The sequence below is a fragment of the Hemitrygon akajei genome, chromosome 12 (assembly GCF_048418815.1).
Source record: "Hemitrygon akajei chromosome 12, sHemAka1.3, whole genome shotgun sequence".
NCBI classification, from domain to species: domain Eukaryota; kingdom Metazoa; phylum Chordata; class Chondrichthyes; order Myliobatiformes; family Dasyatidae; genus Hemitrygon; species Hemitrygon akajei.
In genome coordinates this window covers 7,010,962-7,033,303 of record NC_133135.1, presented here as the reverse complement: position 1 = coordinate 7,033,303, position 22,342 = coordinate 7,010,962, and the positions used below count along the sequence as shown (strand labels likewise).

At 48.8% G+C, this 22,342-nt stretch overlaps 1 protein-coding gene across 2 annotated transcripts in view; it reads left to right on the top strand.

Annotated features, from left to right (window-relative positions):
* samd13 (sterile alpha motif domain containing 13) overlaps positions 1-17,945 on the top strand; it is a 71,191-nt gene extending 53,246 nt beyond the window's left edge. For both annotated transcript variants that reach the window (XM_073062537.1, XM_073062538.1), the window contains 2 exons: positions 2,904-3,012; positions 8,825-17,945. In XM_073062537.1, coding sequence (XP_072918638.1) covers positions 2,904-3,012; positions 8,825-8,974 — 259 coding nt within the window. In that variant the 3' untranslated portion in view covers positions 8,975-17,945. The remainder of the gene's footprint in view (positions 1-2,903; positions 3,013-8,824) is intronic.
* The last annotated feature ends 4,397 nt before the right edge of the window (positions 17,946-22,342 follow it).

Genomic DNA, 22,342 nt, shown 5'->3' with positions numbered 1-22,342 from the left:
TTCACAGCATACATTAACATTCTGGAAGAGGGGACAGAGTGCAGTGTATCTAAGTTTGCTGATGATACTAAATTGAGCGGAAAAGCAAATTGTGCAGAAGATACAGAGAGTCTGCAGAGAGACATCGATGGGTTAAGTGAGTGGGCAGATGGAATACGTTGATCATCCACTTTGGAAGGAAAAATGGAAGAGCAGATTATTATTTAAATGGTAAAGAACTGCACCATGCTGCTGTGCAGAGGGACTTGGGAGTGCTTGTGCATGAATCACAAAAGGTTGGTTTGCAGGTGCAGCAGGCTATCAAGAAGGCAAGTGGAACGTAGGCCTTCATTGCTAGAGGGATTGATTTTAAGAGCAGGGAGGTTATGCTGCAACTGTACAGGGTGCTGGTGAGGCTGCACCTGGAGTACTGTGGGCAGTTTCTGGTCTCCTTAATTGAGGAAGGATATACTGGCTTTGGAGGCGATGCAGAGGAGATTCACCAGGTTGATTCCAGAGATGAGGGGGTTAGACTATGAGGAGAGATTGAGTCGCCTGGGACTGTACTCAATGGAATTCAGAATAACGAGAGGAGATCTTATAGAAATTAAGTTTACAAAATCTTAAATTATGAAAGGGAAAAATAAGATAGAGGCAGGAAAGTTGTTTCCACTGGTAGGCGAGACTAGAACTAGGGGGCAAGGTTCAGGGAGTAGATTTAGGAAGCGGAAATGAGGAGGAACTGCTTTTCCCAGAGTGGTGAATCTGTGGAATTCTCTGCCCAATGAAGCAGTGGAGGCTACCTCAGTAAATATATTTAAGATAAGATTGGATAGATTTTTGTATAGTAGGGGAATTAATGGAAGAAAGACAGTTAGGTGGAGATGTCCATGGTCAGATCAGCCATGATCTAATGGAATGGCAGAGCAGGCTTGGCAAGCCAGATGGCCTATTCCTGCTCCTATTTCTTATGTTTTTTTGTAAGTAGGTGAGGAAATTCCTTAAGGCATTGAACACCATCACCTTTCAAGGGTGGAAGGAGCTCTCCCACACCTGTGTGTTTTCCAGCCCAGTGTCCCAGCCCATAACCCTGTACCATCGTTCTTCCCAAATAGAGACACCATTTCCTTCTGAAAATAGCACTTGGATGATTGTCAAAAATCCATGCTCTCTGTTTAAGTTCAAGTGTGATGCCATAGGCTGACACTTGCCCTCCAAAGGTGAATAGGTTAGTGTTGGTGAGTTGAGGGCATGCTGCGTTGGTGCCAGAAGCACGGTGAAACTTGTGGGCTGCCCCCAGCACATCCTTGGACAGTGTTGGTTGTTGATGCAAAGAATGCATTTCACTGTACGTGTGCTTCAATGTACATAAGACACAGGAACATAATTAGGCCAATCGGCCCATTGAATTTGTTCTGGAATCCATCATTTTTGGTCAAAGGGCCTGTCCCTGCATTCCTCTGACTGTATAGCCTAGCACACAGCTATCATCACCTTGTGCAGAAGACATGGAGCAGAATCGGGCCATTCAGCCCATCAAGTCTGCTCTGCCATTCCACCATGGCTGATTTATTATCCATCTCACTCCATTCTCCTGTTTTCTCCCCATAACCTTTGATGCCCTTGCTAAACAGGAACCGATCAAACTCCACTTTAAATACATCCAGTGACTTGGCCTCCACAGCCGCCCATGGGAGCAAATTCCATAGATTCACCACCCTCTCGCTAAGGAAATTCCTCGCCTCTGATCTAAGTGAGCATCCTTCTATTGAGTCTGTGCCCTCTGGTCCTAGATTCCCCTATCATGAGATGCTGCTTGTGATGTGTAGCGCAGTTTGGACTACCTGTCTGCCGCTGTGTAGTTTCCATACCTCGGTTTTATGGTCTTGTCCATACTGCACCAACCACCGCCACTGGGCTATAAACGTGCAGTGTGTGGTTAAGCGCCTTGCTCAAGGACACACACACTGCCTCAGCTGAGGCTCGAACTAACGACCTTCAGATCGCCAGCCCAAAGCCTTAACCACTTGGCCACACGCCAACACACCGATGTACATACCGATGGTTGAAAGGTAGTCCCAAAGTCACCTTCCATCAGCCAGTATGTCCTTCCTCTTTATATATCAGAGCTATAAAAGTGTATTTACAGCACATAGACACAAGACCATTAATATTTACAAGATGGTAGCTACACTCAAGTTACAATACGGTTGCAATACTACCGTCTATAGAACAGTCTATACCGCGGTGGGACCTCCGCTCAGGGAAATCCCCCAGTGTGTCCACCGCGACTGCATGCTTCCTCTCCAAGGACAGCCGGGCACGGACGTATCCTCAGAAAAGGGGCAGGCAGTTGGCCCAGGATGGAGATGGCCATCCACCTTCCGCCGCCTAGACCCTTGGATGGCCATCTTGGCCAGGCCCAAAACCAAGCCCACCAGGAGACCCTCCTCATGCCCCGCCCCCTTCCGAACTGGGTGCCCGTAGATGAGGAGCTTGGGACTAAAGTGCAGCCGGAACTGCAGCAGCACCCTGAGAAACTCAAAAGACCCTCGCATTCCGTGTGCGCGTGGTACACTGACTCCTCCCGCCTGCAGAATGGGCAGCTGGACGTGGAGTCAGTGAACCTGCTCAGCAACCTGTTATACAGGACTGCCCCGGGTCCTCCGTGTACAGGGGAAGCACCCCTGCGTAAAGAGACTTCCACTGGGGACACAGACTGAACTGAGCAAAGGGCTGATCTTTTTTTGTCACCTTCCTGCAAATCGCCTTTTGTAAATGTCCGTGATGTTAGAGGCCTTCCCTTGGAGTTTACCAGTCTCTCATTCATCTTCGTGTTCCAATTCATTTTTTACGGTTGGTTTAGCTGTCTGGTGCAGTTGAGAGATCCAGGCTGATTGTTTGAATTGTGTCTGTCTTCCTAGTCCAACGGAAAACACTCGGCTAGATCCAGTGGAGTGGACAATCCTAGACGTTTTCAACTACTTCAAGAAAGCTGGCTTCGAGGACCAGGCTGGAGCATTTCAGGAACAGGTGGGTCCATGGAGGGTCCTCGGAGGTGGTCGGTGCCTTCAGAACCTCAGCAGCTTAATTATTCAGCTGGTCTTCCTCCTATTGTAGAGTGAAGCGTCCTCTCTTCTTTCCACAAGATGGCCCCTCTGCATCGTTTCAGTTTTCGGCAAACCTCATCTCCATCTGCTAATCCCATTGTTTCAATTCCAAAGTGGTTTGAAATTTGACAGGAAGCTGGTTCCTGTGCTTCCTTTATATTCACCAGGACACAATTTCCCACTCCCTTTAAACCACCGGGACTTCATTCCCTGCTCCCTTTAAACCACCAGGATCCAATTTCCAAAATCCATTTAAAACCCTCCAGGACCCTGTCGCCTGCTCCCTTTAAACCCTGCGGGACCCTGTCGCCCGCTCCCTTTAAACCCTGCGGGACCCTGTCGCCCGCTCCCTTTAAACCCTGCGGGACCCTGTCGCCTGCTCCCTTTAAACCCTGCGGGACCCTGTCGCCTGCTCCCTTTAAACCCTCTGGGACCCTGTCGCCTGCTCCCTTTAAACCCTCTGGGACCCTGTCGCCTGCTCCCTTTAAACCCTCTGGGACCCTGTCGCCTGCTCCCTTTAAACCCTGCGGGACCCTGTCGCCCGCTCCCTTTAAACCCTGCGGGACCCTGTCGCCTGCTCCCTTTAAACCCTCTGGGACCCTGTCGCCTGCTCCCTTTAAACCCTGCGGGACCCTGTCGCCCGCTCCCTTTAAACCCTCTGGGACCCTGTCGCCTGCTCCCTTTAAACCCTCTGGGACCCTGTCGCCTGCTCCCTTTAAACCCTGCGGGACCCTGTCGCCCGCTCCCTTTAAACCCTCTGGGACCCTGTCGCCCGCTCCCTTTAAACCCTGCGGGACCCTGTCGCCTGCTCCCTTTAAACCCTCTGGGACCCTGTCGCCCGCTCCCTTTAAACCCTCTGGGACCCTGTCGCCTGCTCCCTTTAAACCCTGCGGGACCCTGTCGCCTGCTCCCTTTAAACCCTCTGGGACCCTGTCGCCCGCTCCCTTTAAACCCTCTGGGACCCTGTCGCCTGCTCCCTTTAAACCCTGCGGGACCCTGTCGCCCGCTCCCTTTAAACCCTGCGGGACCCTGTCGCCCGCTCCCTTTAAACCCTGCGGGACCCTGTCGCCCGCTCCCTTTAAACCCTGCGGGACCCTGTCGCCCGCTCCCTTTAAACCCTCTGGGACCCTGTCGCCCGCTCCCTTTAAACCCTCTGGGACCCTGTCGCCCGCTCCCTTTAAACCCTGCGGGACCCTGTCGCCCGCTCCCTTTAAACCCTGCGGGACCCTGTCGCCCGCTCCCTTTAAACCCTGCGGGACCCTGTCGCCCGCTCCCTTTAAACCTAGCAGGAGCTTGATTCCTGTAAACCTGATAAACTCACCATATTCTCTGGAAAAGTTATTCCACCCCTGTGTAACAGCTTTGCAAACGAAATAAACTGAAGTTTGGGTGGGAAGAACATCCAGGATTCTGGGAAATCTAGAGCAACACACACGAAAAGGAAGACAGAAGAAGAGATGGCCAGTTAGCCTGACTTCGGGGGTTGGGAAGATGTTGGAGTCTACTATTGAGGATGAGTTTTTGAGGTACTTGGAGGCACAAGATAAAATAGGCAATAGCATGGATTCCTCAAGGGAAAGTGGCAGGTGGAATACAGTGTGGGGAGGTGTGTGTTCATGAGGAATAAAAGCATAGACTATTTTCTAATATGGGAGAAAACTGAAAACCCGGAGGTGCAAAGGGTCTTGGGATTCCTCTTGTAGGATTCCCTGAAGGTTAACTTGCAGGGTTAATTGGTGGTAAGGAATGCAAATACAATGTTAGCGTTCATTTCAAGGGGATTAAAATATAAAAGTAAGATTATAATGTTGAGGCTTTATGAGGCATTGGTGAGATTGCAGTCGGAATATTGAGCGCAGTTTTGGGCTCCTTATCTAAGAAAAGATGTGCTGGCGTTGGAGAGAGTCCAGAGGAAGTTCATGAGAATGATCCCAGGAATGAAAGGGTTAACATGAGCATTTGATGGCTCTAAGCCTTCCTTACTGGAGTTCAGAAGAGTGAGGGGCATCTCACTGAAACCTGTCGAATGGTGAAAGGCCTACACAGAGTGGATGTGGAGAGGATGTTTCCTATGATGGGAGAGTCTAGGACCAGCAGGCACAGCCTCAGAATAGAGGGGCATCCATTTAGAACAGAGATGAGAAACAATTTCTTTAACCAGAGGATGGTGAATCTGTGGAATTCATTGGCACGGACAGCTTTGCAGGCCAAGTCACTGGAAATATTTTAGGTGGAGGTCGATAGGTTCTTGATTAGAGAGGGTGTCAAAGGTTACGGGGACAAGGCAGGAGAATGGGGTTGAAAGGGATAATAAATCAGCCATAGTGGAACAGTGGAGAGGACTTGATTGACCAAATGGGTTAATTCTGCTCTTGTGTGTTATGTCTAAAACACACTGGAGGAACTCAGCATGTCAGGCAGCAGACCAGCATCAGAGGCAGGTCTGTGTATTATCAGAACTTCGCTGTAGATCAGGTCCTCACGGGAGACTTTCTGTTAAAGCCGGTCTGGTGTTAAGGCTTTCACAGGTCACGTACCCAGTTTCACTGTGTACCAGTGGCACTGGTTCTCATTATTCATTCAAGGATGTGCGGATATTTCTAACAATGTCAGCTTTTATTACACATCCATAATTATTCCGGAGCTGAGGAGATTGGGAGGAATGAGCCACATTGGGGGTGTAGTGGACAGCAGTGAAAAGTATCTGAGCTTGCAGCAGGATCTGGATCTGCTGGAAAAACAGGCCGAAAAATGGCAAATGGAATTTAATGCAGACTAGTGCAAAGTGTTTCAATTGCACTTTGGTAGGACCATCTAGGATAGATCCTACACGGTGAATGGTAGGACACTGAGGAGTGTCATAGGACAGAGGGATCTGGCATTACAAGTCCATAATTTATTGAAGGTGGCATTAGAGGTGGATACGGCCATTTTGCCACATTGGCTTTGATTAATCAGTGTATTGAGTATAGCAGTTCGGGTGTTATGATGAAATGGAAACACAAGATGTGAGGCCTATTGTGTGCAGTTTTGTCACCTACCTGCAGGAAAGATGTAAATAAGGTTGAAAGAGTTCAGAGAAAATTTACAAGGATGTTACCAGGACTTGAGGACCTGAGTTATAGGGAAAGGTTCAAAGGTTCATTTATTATCGAAGTACACAACTTGAAATTCTTCAATTCTCCGCCATGACACCAAGAAAAAAAGAGAAAGGCAGCACATCAACCTCCAGATCCCACCTCCCCGCAAAAAAAAGAACAAAAATGGAACAGACATATCAACCTCCAGATCCCTCCTCCCACACAAAAAAGAACAATAAAACAGATCAGACACATCAAACCCAAAATCCAAACCCCTGCCTGCATAAAAAAATTGAAACAGGCATATCAACACCCTCCCCCCCCCCCCGGCCCAATCCTTCCCCCTGCATAAAATAAATGAGAAGATTGGGTGAAAAACACAGAATATGAAAACTATAAGTCTGAAAAATAGAGTCTATAGTCCAAGACACTGAAAAAACCTGGGTAACACTCTCCGGGCACAGCACAGGCTCTCTCCTCTGTGGTGCCGAGCAACTTTCCCGAAGTTAAACAGCCAGCTCTCAGCCTGTGCATCGCTCGGCAATCGATGGAAAGTATAATCAGCGAAGTGGAGCTAAGCATCGGCTCGCCACGACGTTCGCACACACACTGCCTCTGTCTCCCGGAATCCTCGGTGAGACTGCAGTGCGCTGCAACACCCAAACGACCTCCAAACTCCTGCAGTTGGCTTGATGTTTCACTTTCCCTTGTCGCTTTAGTCGGTGAAATGGGGGTCAAACATCGGTTCGTGCGTTGTCCTGAAACCAGCTCGCCACCAAGTTTGCTCCCGTTCCCTCTGCCTCCCAGAACCGTCTCGGAGACTGCAGATTGCTAGAGCACCCAAACGACCTCCAAACTCCTGCAGTTGGCTTGATGTTTCACTTTCCCTTGTCGCTTTAGTCGGTGAAATGGGGGTCAAACATCGGTTCGTGCGTTGTCCTGAAACCAGCTCGCCACCAAGTTTGCTCCCGTTCCCTCTGCCTCCCAGAACCGTCTCGGGAGACTGCAGATTGCTAGAGCACCCAAACGACCTCCAAATTGCAAGACACAGGCTCCAACAGTCCCGGGGTCACATTCAGGATGAGAAACAGATGTAAAAGAAGTGAAAAAGATGACCTAGCCAGAAAAAGTCGACCAAAGGAATGTTGTACACAGGTGCCATCTTGACCGGAAGCCATGCTCTTTCCTCAAAAGGTTGAACAGGTTAGGACTTTATTCCCTGGAGCGTAGGAGAATGAGAGGAGATTTGATTGGTATAGATAGGGTAAATGCAAGCAGGTTTTTTCTGCTGAGGATGGGTGAGACTAGAACTAGAGGTCATGGGTTAAGGGTGAAAAGTGAGATGTTTAAGGGGAACATGAGTGGGAACTTCACTCAGAGGGAGGTGAGGGTGTGGAACGAGCTGCCAGCGGAAGGGTGGATGCGGCTTCGATTTCATCATTTAAGAGACGTTTGATAGTTACATGGAGTTTAGGGGCTGCATCCCAGGTGAGAGCAGATGGGACTAGACAGAATAACAGTTCAGCATGGACTAAATGGGCCGAAAGGCCTGTTTCTGTGCAGTAGTGCTCTATGACTCTGTGATATAAAGCTTAGAACACAGAATGTAGAACATTACAGCAGCTTTTTCACTCAGAAGGTGAACTCTATATCAGATGAGCTGCCAGAGGAAGTGGTTGAGGCAGGCACATTAACGACATTTGAAGGGTATTTGGACAGGTGTGTGGATCGGAAGGGTTTAGAGCAGCAGGGGATCCCAACCTTTTTTAACACCGTTAAACAAGGGGTCATTAGAACCCGGATTAGGAACCCCTGGTTTCGAGGGATATGGGTGAAATGGCAGCAGGTGGCTCAGATGGGCATCTTGGACAAGTTGGGCTGCAGGCCTGTACCACTGATACCTGTACCAGAAGCTTTGTGGATTGGCTCAGTGTGGCAGAAAGTCGCAGGTTCCGATTTTGCGCTGAAAGTAACGATACTTTGTTCATTTGGACAGAATAGGAAGCATAAAAATACTTAACTAGGTATGTACGAGCCCTCTCACCGTGACGCACTTCCAACTCGAGCCCCAGCAGTGTTCACAAGCCGGGGTCTGCCGGTGAAGCCTCTTAGTCTGCACCCCCTCCCCTCCTCCCCCCCCCCCCGAGTGCTCTACTGTTATACCCTCCCCACTGATGTAAAATACTGCAGAAATGGACCACTACATTAACACAAGCTCAGGTGCCACGTTATGGTAGCAGTCAACGAGACACTATTAGCTGGGTGTTCTGGAATCCGGAGTTAAATTCCAGCACCGTTCTATGCCTTTTTCATGGAAAATGTGGGTTTCCTCCCACGGTCCAAAGCCTCACTGAATGGGTTATCTAGTGTCAGGGGTTGCTGGGGTGGGTGGCTCGAAGGGCCTGTTAGCTCTGTCGCTAAATAAATAAGCCAGCCAACAGAACCAATCACTACTCTTCACGAGTCCCACTGTGTGTTCACCCGAGTTTCACGTTCTGATGGCTGTAGTGCATTCTCACGGTCTCAGTCTCATGTGCTCAAGGCCACAGTGATGAAGACATTGCAACACGACAATTCCCCCTTCACAATCATTCAACATTCCTGTTCCGGCTAGCACTGACTTGTATCTGGTCTCTCCTTCCCACAAACCTGCAGGAAATCGACGGCAAGTCCCTGCTGCTCATGAAACGGAGCGACGTTCTAACAGGACTGTCGATCAAGCTGGGCCCCGCCCTGAAGATCTATGAGTTCCACGTGAAGGCCTTGCAAATGAGTCACTTGAAGGGCAGTTCCTCGGAGTGTTAGAGGAGGCCGGCGACTTCTGTGCTGGAGGTGGTGCGTTGGGGTCAATACCTCCCTTCTTCCTGGTTGCATGTAGGATATTGGATGTTCAATAGTGTGGATTGTGTGTTGTAGAAACTTGTCAGTCTCCTCTTTTAAGTTCGAGGTGTTGTCAAAACCCGTTGAGATGTTGGCCTGGACCCTTGCCTCGGATTTTGTGAGCAGTTGTGTTTCGCGCCCCCCTGCCTCGCCCCCCCCCCCCGCTAAGTAAGCATATTTACTTTGTGTACATAACTCCTGTCTGAGGTGTTGCATCGTGGGAAGCTGTAACCATGGGGACACACTGACAGCAGTAACATGTTGCTTAACTGTGGATGTCTTCGGAAAGACGTGACTGTATTTGTAAAAGAAATATATATTCTACTGATTTGATGGAAATGGATGGTTGCGGGGTTTCTCAGTGTCACGTTTAGCTGTCAGTGTCGCTGTTGGGAGGCCTTCAGCCTGACAGTGCCTATCCGAAAGGAATCTGGTTGGGTGACGAGGGGAACCACATGAACTTTGGAATGAGGTGGGGGTGGGCACCATGGTAGTTCAGCAGTTAACGCAATGCTACTACAGCTCTGAGCGTATGATTTCAATTCCTGCGCCGTCTGTAAGGAGTTTGCACATCCTCCCTGTAAACCATGTGCATTTCCTCCAGGTGCTCTGATTTCCTCCCACGGTCCAAGGACATACTGGTTAGTAGGTTAATTGGTCATTGTAAATTGCCCTGTGATTAGGTTAGGGTTGAATAGGTGGTTTGCTGGGCGGTAGGACACGTTGGGATGGAACTGTTGTTCGGTGCTGTCTCTCTGAGTTAATAATATCCTGAGGTTCCTGACACTGCGTCCCTCACGGAGGGAGTGCGCAGACTTGCCAGATATTCCTGATGCATCCCCCGCCCTGGTCTGATCGGCTGGAAGATGATCGATCACACACAGATTCAGGAAGCCTTGCTGTGGTGTGGTTGCCGGGAAACATCTCAGCAAATTGCCTTGAGGTTTGTGGAAAGTTGTGAGGTATTGAGGCTCAGAATCAGTTTTAATATCACTGACATATGTCGTGAAATTTGTTCTGCAGCAGCAATGCATAATAAAACTGTGAATTACAGTAAGAAGTGTGTGTATATATATGAAAATTAAGTTAAATGAGTAGTGCAGTAAGAGGAGAAGAAATAGTGAAGTAGTATATGATGGGCTCATTGTCCATTCGGAAATCTGATGGTGGAGGGAAAGATGCTATACCTGAAATGTTGGGTGTGTTCAGGCTCCTGCCCTCCTCAATGCAGATCGCCACGTGTAGGTTGTTAACGCAAAAGACATAATGCTAATGGTATCAGTCTGAGATAGGCTTGAGCTGAGGCCTACAGTCAATTTACAAAGATTCAAGTTTATTTATCATGTGTGCATCGAAGCATATGGTGAAATGTGTCTTTTTACATTAACATCCAACACCCAACTATGTGCTGGGGACAGACTGGCAAGAATCACCACAAATCGGGCACCAACGTAGCCCTCGATGAACACAAACAACTAAACAACGGACGGCACAGCAGCGTAGTGGTTGGCACAACAATTTACAGTATTCAATTCCTGCCACTGCCTGTAAGAAATGTTGTACATTCTCCCCACGACCGGTTGGGTTTCCTCCCGGTGTTCCGGTTTCCTCCTTGGTCACTGTAAATGCTCCTGTTGCTAGGATAGGATTTAATCAGGGGTTGCCGGGCAGCGCGGCTGCAAGGGCCTGTTCCACGCAGCAGTTCAATAAAATAAAAAAATCAGCAGCAGTAAAAACGAACCCCGTTCCTTCCTCCCACCCACGCACGTACGTACGTGGTCTTTAACCCCAGGACAGGCCATCTTCTTTTGACCTCCAGCAGTCTTGGATTCGGCTCTGCAGACATTGGGCTTCAACTAACCTCCGGGTTCATAGACTTGACTCTGTTCAGTGGGCCTTGGCTTCCAGACTTCCGATTCAACCCTTAAGCCTCGATCCCAGGACAGAAACTCAGGCAATGCCCATGTCTGGAGTAACTCAGCACATCAGGTAGTGTCTACGGAGAGTAATTAACAGTCAATGTTTCGGGCCAAGAGCTTTCGTCAGGTGGAAGAAGCCAGAATAAAAGGGTGGGGGAAGGGAAGGAGGACTAACTAGAAGATGATAGGTGAAGCCATGTGGGTGGGGGAGGACTAAGTAAGAAGCTGGGAGGTGATAGGTGGAAAGGATAATGGGCTGAAGAAGAAGGAATCTGATAGGAGAGGACAGTAGACTGTGGGAGAAAGGGAAGAAGGAGGGGTGCTGGGGGAAGTGATAGACTGTTGAGAAGAGGGGAGAGGTCAGAGTGGGGAACTGAAGAAGAGGGAAGAGGAGGGAGGAAAACATTCAGTATTGGAAGGAGAAATCAATTTCCAATCCTAATGATGGGTCTTGGCCTGAAATGTTGACTGTTCATTCATTTCCGTAGATGAGTTCCTCCAGCATTTTGTGTGTGTTGTTCTGGATCTCCAGCATCTGCAGAGTTTCAAACAAGAGAAAATCTGGAGGTGCTGGAAACCCAGAGGAACACACACAAAATGCTGCAGGAACTCGGCAGGTCAGGCACCATCAATGGGAAAAAGTAGTTGGATGTTTTGGATTGAGACCCTTCTGCAGAATTTCTTGTGTTTAACAGAAACTACAGCGACCTCTCTCAGTAAAAGCAGGATAATCCCAGCAGGAAGGGTAGTGTTGTTTCCAGATAATGTGAAGTCCCTGCACTTCCATCAGTACTGTAGGGAAATTATCCAATCACCTCTCCATTCAGCATACAACTTTACAACAAGATGTGGCTGGAATTTACACAATTCCTGTGTCTGGATATATGAAGAGTGTCTTGACTTGATAGAGGTGTATAATATGACAGTGGCATGGTAGTGTAGTGGTCAATGTAACACTGTTACAGCAGCTTTCAATCCTGCCGCTGTCTGTAAGAAGGTTGTACGTTCTCTCTGTGAGTGTGTGGGCTTCCTCCAGGCGTCCCGCGTTCCTCCCGCGTTCCACAGGTGTACAGGTTAGTAGGTAATCGGGAACATGGCTGTAATTGACAGTGTGGGCTCGTTGGACCAGAAGGGCCTGTTACCATAATGGCTCCGTCTGTCTAAGTAGACAATGGATGCGCCTGGTTTCGGACTCAGTTGGGTGTGGAACAGCGTCGGCTGTGGCTGAATAAGCCGATTCTGGAGTGGCGGTCCTTGGCACAGCTGCTGCACACGAAGGCCGATGGCTGCGGCTGGGTAGTGGCTGCCGCAGCTTTCCTTCTCTCTCTTCTGTCCCACCACAGTTGAGTTCGTCTTTCCTCTGCATTGATAATGTCTGTACGTACAGCCTGTCGCCAGGTGCAGCGATTCGCAGGTGCCTCTTCCCAAGTGATATCAGCAGACTTCAGGTCACGTTTACAAACGTCCCTGTAACGCAGCAGTGAGCGCCCTATGGGCCGGGATCCTGCGGCCAGTTCTCCATGTAGGATGTCCTGGGGGAATGCGGCAGACGCGGCCAGGCCAGTGCAGTCGTCACTGTGTGAGAGGGACATACATGCTTGGCATGCTGGCCTGGTCCAGGGCGTCCTTGTTTGGCATGCGGTCTTTCCAGGAAATGCCCAGGATCTGACGCAAGCACCGTAGGTGGAAGCTGTTGAGGTGGTGCTCTTGGCGCGTGTAGGTTGTCCAACTCTCGCTGCCGTAGAGAAGAGTACTCAGTACACAGGCTCTGTACACTGCAATCTTGGTGGCTGTGGTGAGCTTGTTGTTTTCCCCCACTCTCTTCGACAGCCTGGCCATAGCAGAGGTGGCTTTGCCTGTTGAGCTCTGGATCGAGGGACAGGTTGCTGGAGGCTGTGGACCCTCGGTAGGTGAATTCATCTACCGCTTGCAGGGTGTGGTCGCCGATGCCTTTGCTGACGACCTGGCCCATGACCTCCATCTTCTTCAGACTGATGGTGAGGCCAAACTCTTTGGCAAGCATGTGCAAGGGAACTGACTAGCCTCTGGAGCCCAGAGTGTGTGTGATGTCAGGGCAGCATCATCAGCGAAGAGTATCTCCCGGGTCAGCACCTGACGCACATTGGTCTTTGCTCTGAGGCATGCGGTTGAAAAGCTCGCCGTCGGACCTAGTGTGTCGGTACACTCCATCATCAGTTGTCCTGAAAGTGTACAACAGCACGAGGGAGAAGAAGATCCCGAAGAGCGTCGGGGCAGGGACGCTTCGCTCCGCTTTGGATGGAGAAGGGCTCTGAGGATGATCCATCGAATTGTACTGTCCCCTGCATGCCGTCATGGAAAGAGGCGACGAGATTCAGCAGCTTTGATGGGCATCCGATCTTCTTCAGGAGTGCGAAGAGGCCTCTTCTGCTAACCAGGTGGAAAGCCTTGGTCGGATCGATAAAGGCAACATACAAAGGCTGTCTCTGTTCTGCAGCTGCCTGAGTGAGAAGATCATGTCGATAGTGGATCTCTCTGCTCTGAAACCACACTGGGACTCAGGGTAGCCGCGTTCTGCGAGTGTCTGCAGTCGGGCAAACGCCTTGCCAATGGTGTTGAGCAGGAATATGCCTCTGTAATTATTACAGTCATTACAGTCTCCCTTATACTTGAACAATGTGATGATGTTTGCGTCTCGCATGTCTTGGGGAACTGATTCCTCCTCCCAGCACTGGCCGAGCAGGTCTCGAAGGTGGCTTAGGAGCACTGGTTTCCCGCACTGGATCACTTCTGCAGGGATGCTGTCTTTGCCTGGTGCCCTGTCGATGGCCTTGCTGTGTTCTTCCTCTGTTGGGGGTAGGCCCAGCTCTTCCATGACAGGTAGGGCAGGGATACTGGCAAGGGCTGACTTGTTCTCAGTGGCGTACAGGTTTTGGTAGAGCTCGCCCCACCTCTGCATCTGCTTGGCACGGTCCTTGATGACTTCACCGTCCCTGGTCCGGAAGGTTTTCTTCATCCCCTCATACGTGCCTTGCACGTTGCCACTGTCGGCACAGGCTCTGCCAGTAGTGGACTGCGCAGCATCTAGTCATCCTTTGAGCGTTGTTTCTTGCCATTCTCAGTGCAGTGAGATTCTGCTCTGACAGGGCTCTCTTGTAGTTGATCGGAGCTTCTCTCTTGGCATTGATGGCAGGTTCCATCTCAGACAGCTGAGATTCAAACCAATCTTGGATTTTCTTCTCCTCCTTCCCGGAGGGATGACATGGCGGTGTTGTAGACGGTGTCACGAATGAATTGGTTGTGGCTATATTTGCTTTGAAAGCCTGTTTCCTTTGGTCGTTGAGTTTCGTGCGAAGTTCTGGGTTCGCTGCCTTAGCGGTGTTGACGCGTGGGCATCCTTTCTGCTTGGTGTGGTGGATCTTCTTTGGTTTCAGTCGGACTTTGCTGCACACCATGGAATGGCCTGTGTCGCAGTCTGCACTGTGTAAGCTGCGTGTTAGAAGCACGCTGTTGAGGGCAGCTCTTCTGGTGATGATCACGTCCAGCTGATGCCAGTGTCCGGACCTTGGGTGTCTCCAGGAGACCTTTATGGTGAGGCTTTGTCTTGAAGAGCGTGTTGGTGAGGCACAGCTTGCCATAGGAGCAAAGCTCCAGCGGTCTCTGGCCGTTGTTCATCTTACCAACGCTGAAGTGTCCGAGGCAGCCTGGCCATGAGCTGTGGTCAGATCTGACTCCAGCATCGAAATCACCAAGCGGAATGATGCATTCAGATTCTGGTATTTTGCTGATTGTAGCTTCGAGGTCCTCGTAAAACTGACCTTTTGTTTCTCGAGGTGAGCCCAGCGTTGGAGCGTAGACACTCAGGATATTCGCTTTACCTGACGTTGAAAGGCTGGGGGAAAGGATGCGTTCTGACCCGCCGGTGGGAGGAACGATCGTGGACAGCAGGCTGTTGTTGACAGCAAGGCCGACGCCGTGCGGTCGGGATTCCTCAGGTGGTCCGCCCTGCTGAAAGAAGGTAGAGTCCCTCTCCCGCAGCACGCCGTCTGCAGCAAGCCTGCTCCCTTGCAGTGCTGCTACGTCGATGTCCAGCCTCCTCAGCTCAGGGTCAGTGATTGCTGTTTTCCTGCTGTCGCTGATCTGCTGCAGGTCGTCTGAGAGGCCTGGGCCCACGGTCCTAACGTTCAGTCGCATGACTGGTGGTTTCTTCTTTCTTCCCTGTCATTTGCCTGGTGCAGTGATGGCTGTCTGCTTCTCGATGCAAATGTAAGCTCCAGGCACCCATTGAAGCATACCATGATGTATCTGTAAATAATTAAAAAATAGAGTGAGTCGACAGCCAGCACCTTTTCCCATGGCCAAAATGGCTAACATGGGGGGGCATAATTTTAAGGTGATTGGGGGTAAGTATTGGAGGGATGTCAGAGGCAGGTTTTTCACACACATTGATGGGTGTGTGGAACAGCCAGCCAGGCTTGGTGTTCGAGGCAGATGCATTTGGGACATTTAAGAGACTCTTGGATAGGCACGTGGATGATAGGAAAATTACAGGTTATTTGGGAGGGAAGGGTTAGATCGATTTTAGAGTAGGTTTAAAAGGGCCAGCATAACATTGTTGGCCGAAGGGCCTGTACTGTGATGTATGTTCTTTGATCTGCCACTTTAGTTGTCCGCTGTAAATTGCCTCTAGTGTGGGTGAGGGGTGGAATCTGGGGGGGGGGGTTGATGGAAATGAGGGGGCATGAATAAAATGGTTCTGGGGTAGGATTGGTGTTGATGATCAGCACAAACTCGATGGGCTGAAGGGCTTGTTTCGGTCCGAATATGGTGCTGGGGGCAGCCCGCAAATGTCACCATGCTTCCAGCGCCAACGTAGCATGCCCACAACTCACTAACCTTTGGAGTGTGGGAGGAAACACAAAATCTGGAAGAACTCGGCAGGTCAGGCGGCATCTGTGGGCAGCAGCAGGAAGCAAATCCGGATTTTTCCCATCAGTGGTGCCACTACACTAATGGCTACGCTGCTGTGTCAAATGAAGGGCGTGGTAACACTTTGTTTTGCATTCGGTTGTAGTTAGATTACTTTATTATTTGTCACATGTCCATCAAAAACGTACGTTGTGTACAACGCAGCCCGAGGATTGTGCTGGGCACAGGGCACAGGTGTTGCCACCCTTTCTGTGCCAACACAGCGTGCCCACAGCTCGCTAACCCTAACCCGTCTTTGGACTGTGGGAGGAAACCCACACGACCATGCAGAGACCACACAGATTCCTTACAAACAGCAGCAGGGATTGAATCCCAATTGCTGGCGCTGTAAACGCAAAGTGCTGGAGGAACTCGAGCAGGTCGGGCGGCATCTGTGGAGGAGAATCTGCAGTCAATGTTTCAGGTGGGGACTGGAACGGAAAGGGACGGAAGCCAGGATGAGAAGGTGGAGGGAGGGGGAGGAGTACAGGCTGGCTGGTGACGGGTGAGGGGGCTGAAGTGAGAAGCTGGGAGGTGATAGGTGAAAAAGGTAAAGGGCTGGAGAAGGAATCTGATAGCAGAGGAGCGTGAACCATGGGAGAAAGGGAAGGAACAGGAAACCAGAGGGGGGCAGTGGGCAGGTGAGGAGAGGAGAAGGGGTAAGAATGGGGACCTGGCGCTGTAAAGCATTGTGCCAGCTGCTGTACAACTGTGCCACCCTTTAGATTTAACAGCCGAGAGGAGAAATCATTGGATCAGCTCCCAGCTCAGAAAGAAGACAGTCACACAGCTTCGGGCTGTGCCTTCCTGTTCCACAGTCAGCTGTAGTCCCTCGTTGTTTGTCTGTCTTCTGCCCTCCAGCTTCCCTCGTGTCTGCGTTCGTACTGGACGCAGCTGAGGGCAGAGTTGTACCAGACCCCACCGTGCAGTGCGCCAGTCTCAGCGCAAAGCCAGCAAGCCAGTGTTCTCCCCATCACTGCCAGTCTGTTCTTGCAGAGACCACGTCTGATCAAGTTAACCGGGGGAGACCTGTAGCCAGCCCTGAACATAGGCTGGACCAGATCAAAGCTGAAAACGAATTTATTATCAAAGTATATACGTGCCACCATATGCAACCCTGAGATTCAGTTAGTTGCAAGCTTTCACAGTGAATACAAATGAACAAGTAAAATAGTAATATAATAAGACAATAACAAAGAAAATAAACAATAAATATCAAGGACATGAGATGAAGAGTCCTTGAAATGGAGTCCATAGATTGTGGGAAAATTTCAATGATGGGTCAAGTGAAGTTATCCCCTCTGATTCAGGAGCCTGATGGTTGAGGGGTAATAACTGTTTCTAAACCTGGTGGTGTGGGTCCTGAGACTCCTGTACCACCTTCTTGATGGCAACAGTGAGAAGGGAGCATGGCCTGGATGGTGGGGGCCCCTGATGCTGGGTGCTGCTTTCCTGTGACAGTGCTCCATGTAGACATGCTCAGTGATGTGGGAGGGCTTTACACATGATTACCGAGGAATTTGAAGTTGCAGACCAACTCACAGTGACACTGACACCATTTGCAATTTGCAAAAGGGGGGAAAAAGATCAAATGTTTAAAAATTGTATTGGTAACTCTGACTGTACTGAAGTCCCTTCTGTACAACCCATGCCTTCCTGTCTTGCTTGTACTTCATCGCTCATAACGTTGCACAGTGTCTGTAAGTGTTTTTTTGGACTAGTACACCTTTTGTTTCAGTTGGAACAAATGATCCTCTGTCTCCCCTCATGGGCTCTGTCTGTCTCTTTGGAAGAGTTGACTGCAACTCCTATGCGAGACACCTCGCAGTAAAGAGCTGATGACCTCTCCCCTCGTGCTTTGTATGTGTGAGGAATGTTAAGTTATGATTTTTGTGTGTATATTGCAGACTTTATCAACATATTGTAACCAGTCATCTCAAAATACAGATGTACATTCAAAGTATTTATACTTCTTGCTTAAGAGAGAAAATGTTATATTGATTTTTTTTTAATAAGAAGTGCTGGTGAAATATGTGTCCTGCCTGGTCTTTTGAGAACTGCAAGTGTACACTGTGGAGAGTGATCGTGCATTGTTTCTTCCTCCTGGTTTCTTGTCAGCCATGGTTGGCAGCTCACCTTGGAGACAGAAAACTCTCATCGCAAACCTCTGCCGCCTTGTGTCTATACCTACACTTAGGGAAGGCTTCGGGAGTAAACCCCGAGGGGATAAAACTGGAGCTGTAGTCTGACGTTGAGTTCAAGGGTGACTGGCAGCTCCTGCGATGCTGCTGGTGCCAAACTATATCGGTCTCTGCCGTTCCTTTGGGTTCAACAGCTGTGTGGAGAGGGGGAGCTTGCTCTGCATATCATACTGCCCTGGCTTGCATATCACGTAGACAGCTGGGACAGAGCATCTACGGTCGACGCGGACCAATGGAAACCTCAGATTCCCTCCTGGTCGACTTGGCCCATATTCCCTTCCTGTGATTCGGATTTATCAAGGATACATCGAAACATACAGTGAACAACCAACACAACCCAAGGATGACAGTGTGCAAGTGTACAGTGCAGCACCATGAAGGTCCTGATGTCGTCCGGACCTATTCACCTACTCTCAGATCAACCCAACCCTTCCCTCCCACAGAGCTCTCCATTTTGCTATCAGCCATGTGCTTATCTAAGAGTCACATAATTGTCTCCAGCATATCTGCTCTACCACTACCCTGGACAGTGAGTTCCATGCTCCCACCACTGTTTGTTTGTTTTTTAAACCCTATCTCTGACACATTCCCCCCCCCCCCCCCCCACTTTCCTCTAATCACCTTAAAATGATGCCCTGGTTAAAGCCATTTTGTTCTGGGAAAAAGTCTCTGGCTGTCCACCCAATCAATACCTCTTATACAAGGCCTTGGTGAGACTGCACCTAGAATATTGTGTGCAGTTTTGGTCCCCTAATCTGAGGAAAGACATTCTTGCCATAGAGGGAGTACAGAGAAGGTTCACCAGATTGATTCCTGGGATGGCAGGACTTTCATATGAAGAAAGACTGGATCGACTAGGCTTATACTCACTGGAATTTAGAAGATTGAGGGGGGATCTTATTGAAACATATAAAATTCTAAAGGGATTGGACAGGCTAGATGCAGGAAGATTGTTTCTGATGTTGGGGAAGTCCAGAACGAGGGGTCACAGTTTAAGGATAAAGGGGAAGCCTTTTAGGACCGAAATGAGGAAAAACTTCTTCACACAGAGAGTGGTGAATCTGTGGAATTCTCTGCCACAGGAAACAGTTGAGGCCAGTTCATTGGCTATATTTAAGAGGGAGTTAGATATGGCCCTTGTGGCTAAAGGGATCGGGGGTATGGAGAGAAAGCAGGTACAGGGTTCTGAGTTGGATGATCAGCCATGATCATACTGAATGGTGGTGCAGGCTTGAAGGGCCGAATGGCCTGCTCCTACACCTATTTTTTATGTTTCTATGTTTCTATCCTTATGTACACCTCTATCAAGTCACTTCTCATCCTCCTTTGTTCCAAAGAGAAAAGCCCTAACTCACTCAGCCTTTCCTCATAAGACATGCTCTCTAATCCAAGCAGCTATTTACCGATCTCTTCACACAATAAAGATGAACTCTTGATCGCTTGTTCTACCTCGTGGTGGCCCTTGTTTCTTATTGTCTACCTGCACTGCACTTTCTCTGAAACTCTTAACACCATTCTGCATCCTGATTATGTTTGACTGCCTCGATGTAAATACAATGAATGATCTGTCTGGATTGCATGTAAACGAAAGCTTTTCATTCTCTCTCAATGTGTGCTCAGTGGCCACTTCGTTAATACAAATGTGGCAGCAACTCGATGCATAAGAGCATGCAAACATGGTCAAAAGGTTCAGTTATTGTTCAGACCAAACATCGGAATGGGGGAAGAAATGTGATCTAAGTGACCTTTGACCGTGGAATGATTGATGCCAGATGGGGTGGTTTGAGTATCTCAGAAACTGCTGATGATCTGGGATTTTCACACACAACGCTGGCTAGAGTTCACAGAGAATGGTGCAGAAAAAAATCCACTGAGTGACAAAAATCTGTGGGTGAAAATGTCTTGTTAATGAGAGAGCTCAGAGGAGAATGGCCAGACTGGTTCAAGCTGACAGGAAGGTGACAGTAACTCAAATATCTACACATTACAGCACTGGTGTGCAGAAGAGCATCTCTAGAGGTACAGCTACAGCAACAAAGACCACAAACACGTGCTCAGCAGCAACTTTATTTGGTACAGGAGATAAGTTTTAGAGTTATTTCTCAGTCTATTACAGATTTATTCCGGGAGGGGGAGGTTTGTTGTATGGAGAGGGATTAATCTTGCTCTCCAGAATTCAGAGCTGAACTAACTGAAATGTACAAACTTAAAGAGTTCAAAATGTAATGGGACCTTGTAAACTTTTGCTATTTTTGCACATCTGCAGATGGTTTTATGATCTTTTTATACATCTTGTTAGATTACTATTCTGTTTTAATTAATTTTGTTCTCTTCTGTGAGTGTTTTGCAAACGGAAGATTTTTACTATAACTCTGTCCACATCACAATTGTAAATTCATTTCCATCTACCCCGATTAACTCTCACGTTTCTAATCAATAATAATTCCTTTTTCAGGTCCTGTCTGTGTCCTTTTAAAGAGGAAATGGAAACAGAATCAGAATCAGGTTTTACTTCATAAACTCATAAACCAGGGGTTTCCAAACCTTTTTTTTTGTGCCACGGACCCGTGCCATTAACTGAGGGGTCAGTACACCCCAGGCTGGGAATGCAGGATCTGTGCAAAGAGGTGATCCGCAGTTTTCAATTCTGCCACTAGAGGGAGAACCCCTTTGCGAAGACCATTCATGGTCCTAGATGTTTCAGAATCGGGTTTAATATCGCCGGCATGTGCTGTGGAATGTGTTGTTTTGTGGCAGCAGTACATTGCAATACATAATAAAAAAACAATAAATTACAGTTACAGATTTAAAATAGTGCAGAAAGAGGGAAGAAAAGATCGTGAAGTGGTGACATGGGTTCATTGTCCGTTCACAAATCTGATGGCAATGGGGAAGAAGCTGTTCCTGAATTGTGTCTTCAGGCTCCTGTACCTCCCTGATGGTAACAATAAGAAGAGGGCTTGCCCTGGGTGATGGGGGACCTAATGTGTCTTTTTGAGGCATCGCACATTGAAGAATTCCTGGATGCTGGGGAGGCTCGTGCCATGATAGAGCTGGCTGACTTTGATCCTGTGCAGTGGTGTACACCCCCCCCCCCCCCCCCCCCAATACCAGACAGTGATGCAGCGGTTAGAATGCTCTTAGAAACTTGCAAGTGTGTCTGATGATATACCAAATCTCCTCAAAATCCTAATGAATACGGCCACTTCCGTGCTTTCTTTGTGACTGCATCTACAATGCTCACCCTTTCCATCACTGACCCCTCAATGGTGACTTCATCAGCCAAGCCTCCTCCCTCTTCTAAACCACAGGCCCAGTTCGTCCATTTTTTGCATGTCTTATGAAGATACATTGAGCGAGCTAGGGCTTTTGTCTTTGTAGAGGAGGAGGATGAGAGGTGACTTGATGGAGGAGTACAAGATGATGAGAGGCGTAGATCGAGTGGATAACCAGAGACAATTTTCCCCGAGTGGAAGTGACTAATATGAGAGGGCAAAACTTTAAGGTGATTGGAGGGAAGTTTAGGGGAGGTAAGTTTTTTTACACAGAAAATGGCGGGTGCATAGAATGCCCTGCCAGGCAGATATGTTAGAGAGACTCTTAGTCAGGCGTATGGATGATAGAAAAGTGAAAGGTTATGTGGGAGGGAAGGGTTAGAATTATCTTATAGTAGGTTAAAAGGTTGGTACAACATTGTGGACAAAAAGGCCTGTATTGTACTGTGATGTTCTATGTTCCGTGATGTCCATTTGTTTTTAGCCGACATAATTCTGTCTTTTAATTGCATGTTTGCACTTTATCCCACTGTAAAGCACTTAGAAATACATCGTCTGTATGAAAGGTGCTCTATAAATATATTATTAGTAGTAATATTAATGCTAGTGTTGATTCCTGTTGTAAATTGGGGAACACTTCATTGAGCACCTCAGCTCCATCCTCATGGCCAACCATTCCCATTGTGATGTGTTGGTCCAGGGACTCCTTTTGTTGTGTGATGAGGCCCCCCTCAGGATGGGGGAGCAATACCTCTAGGTGGCCTCCAACCTGACATCATGAATATTGAATTCTCTTTCCAGTAAACAAATTTTTCTCGCCCCCTTCCCTCTTCTGTTTCCCACTCTGACCTCCTACCTCTTCTCGCCTGCCTATCACCTCCCCCTGGTACTCCTCCCTTTCTTCCATGGTCCAGTCTCCTCCCCTGTCAGATTCCTTCCTCCCAGCCCTGT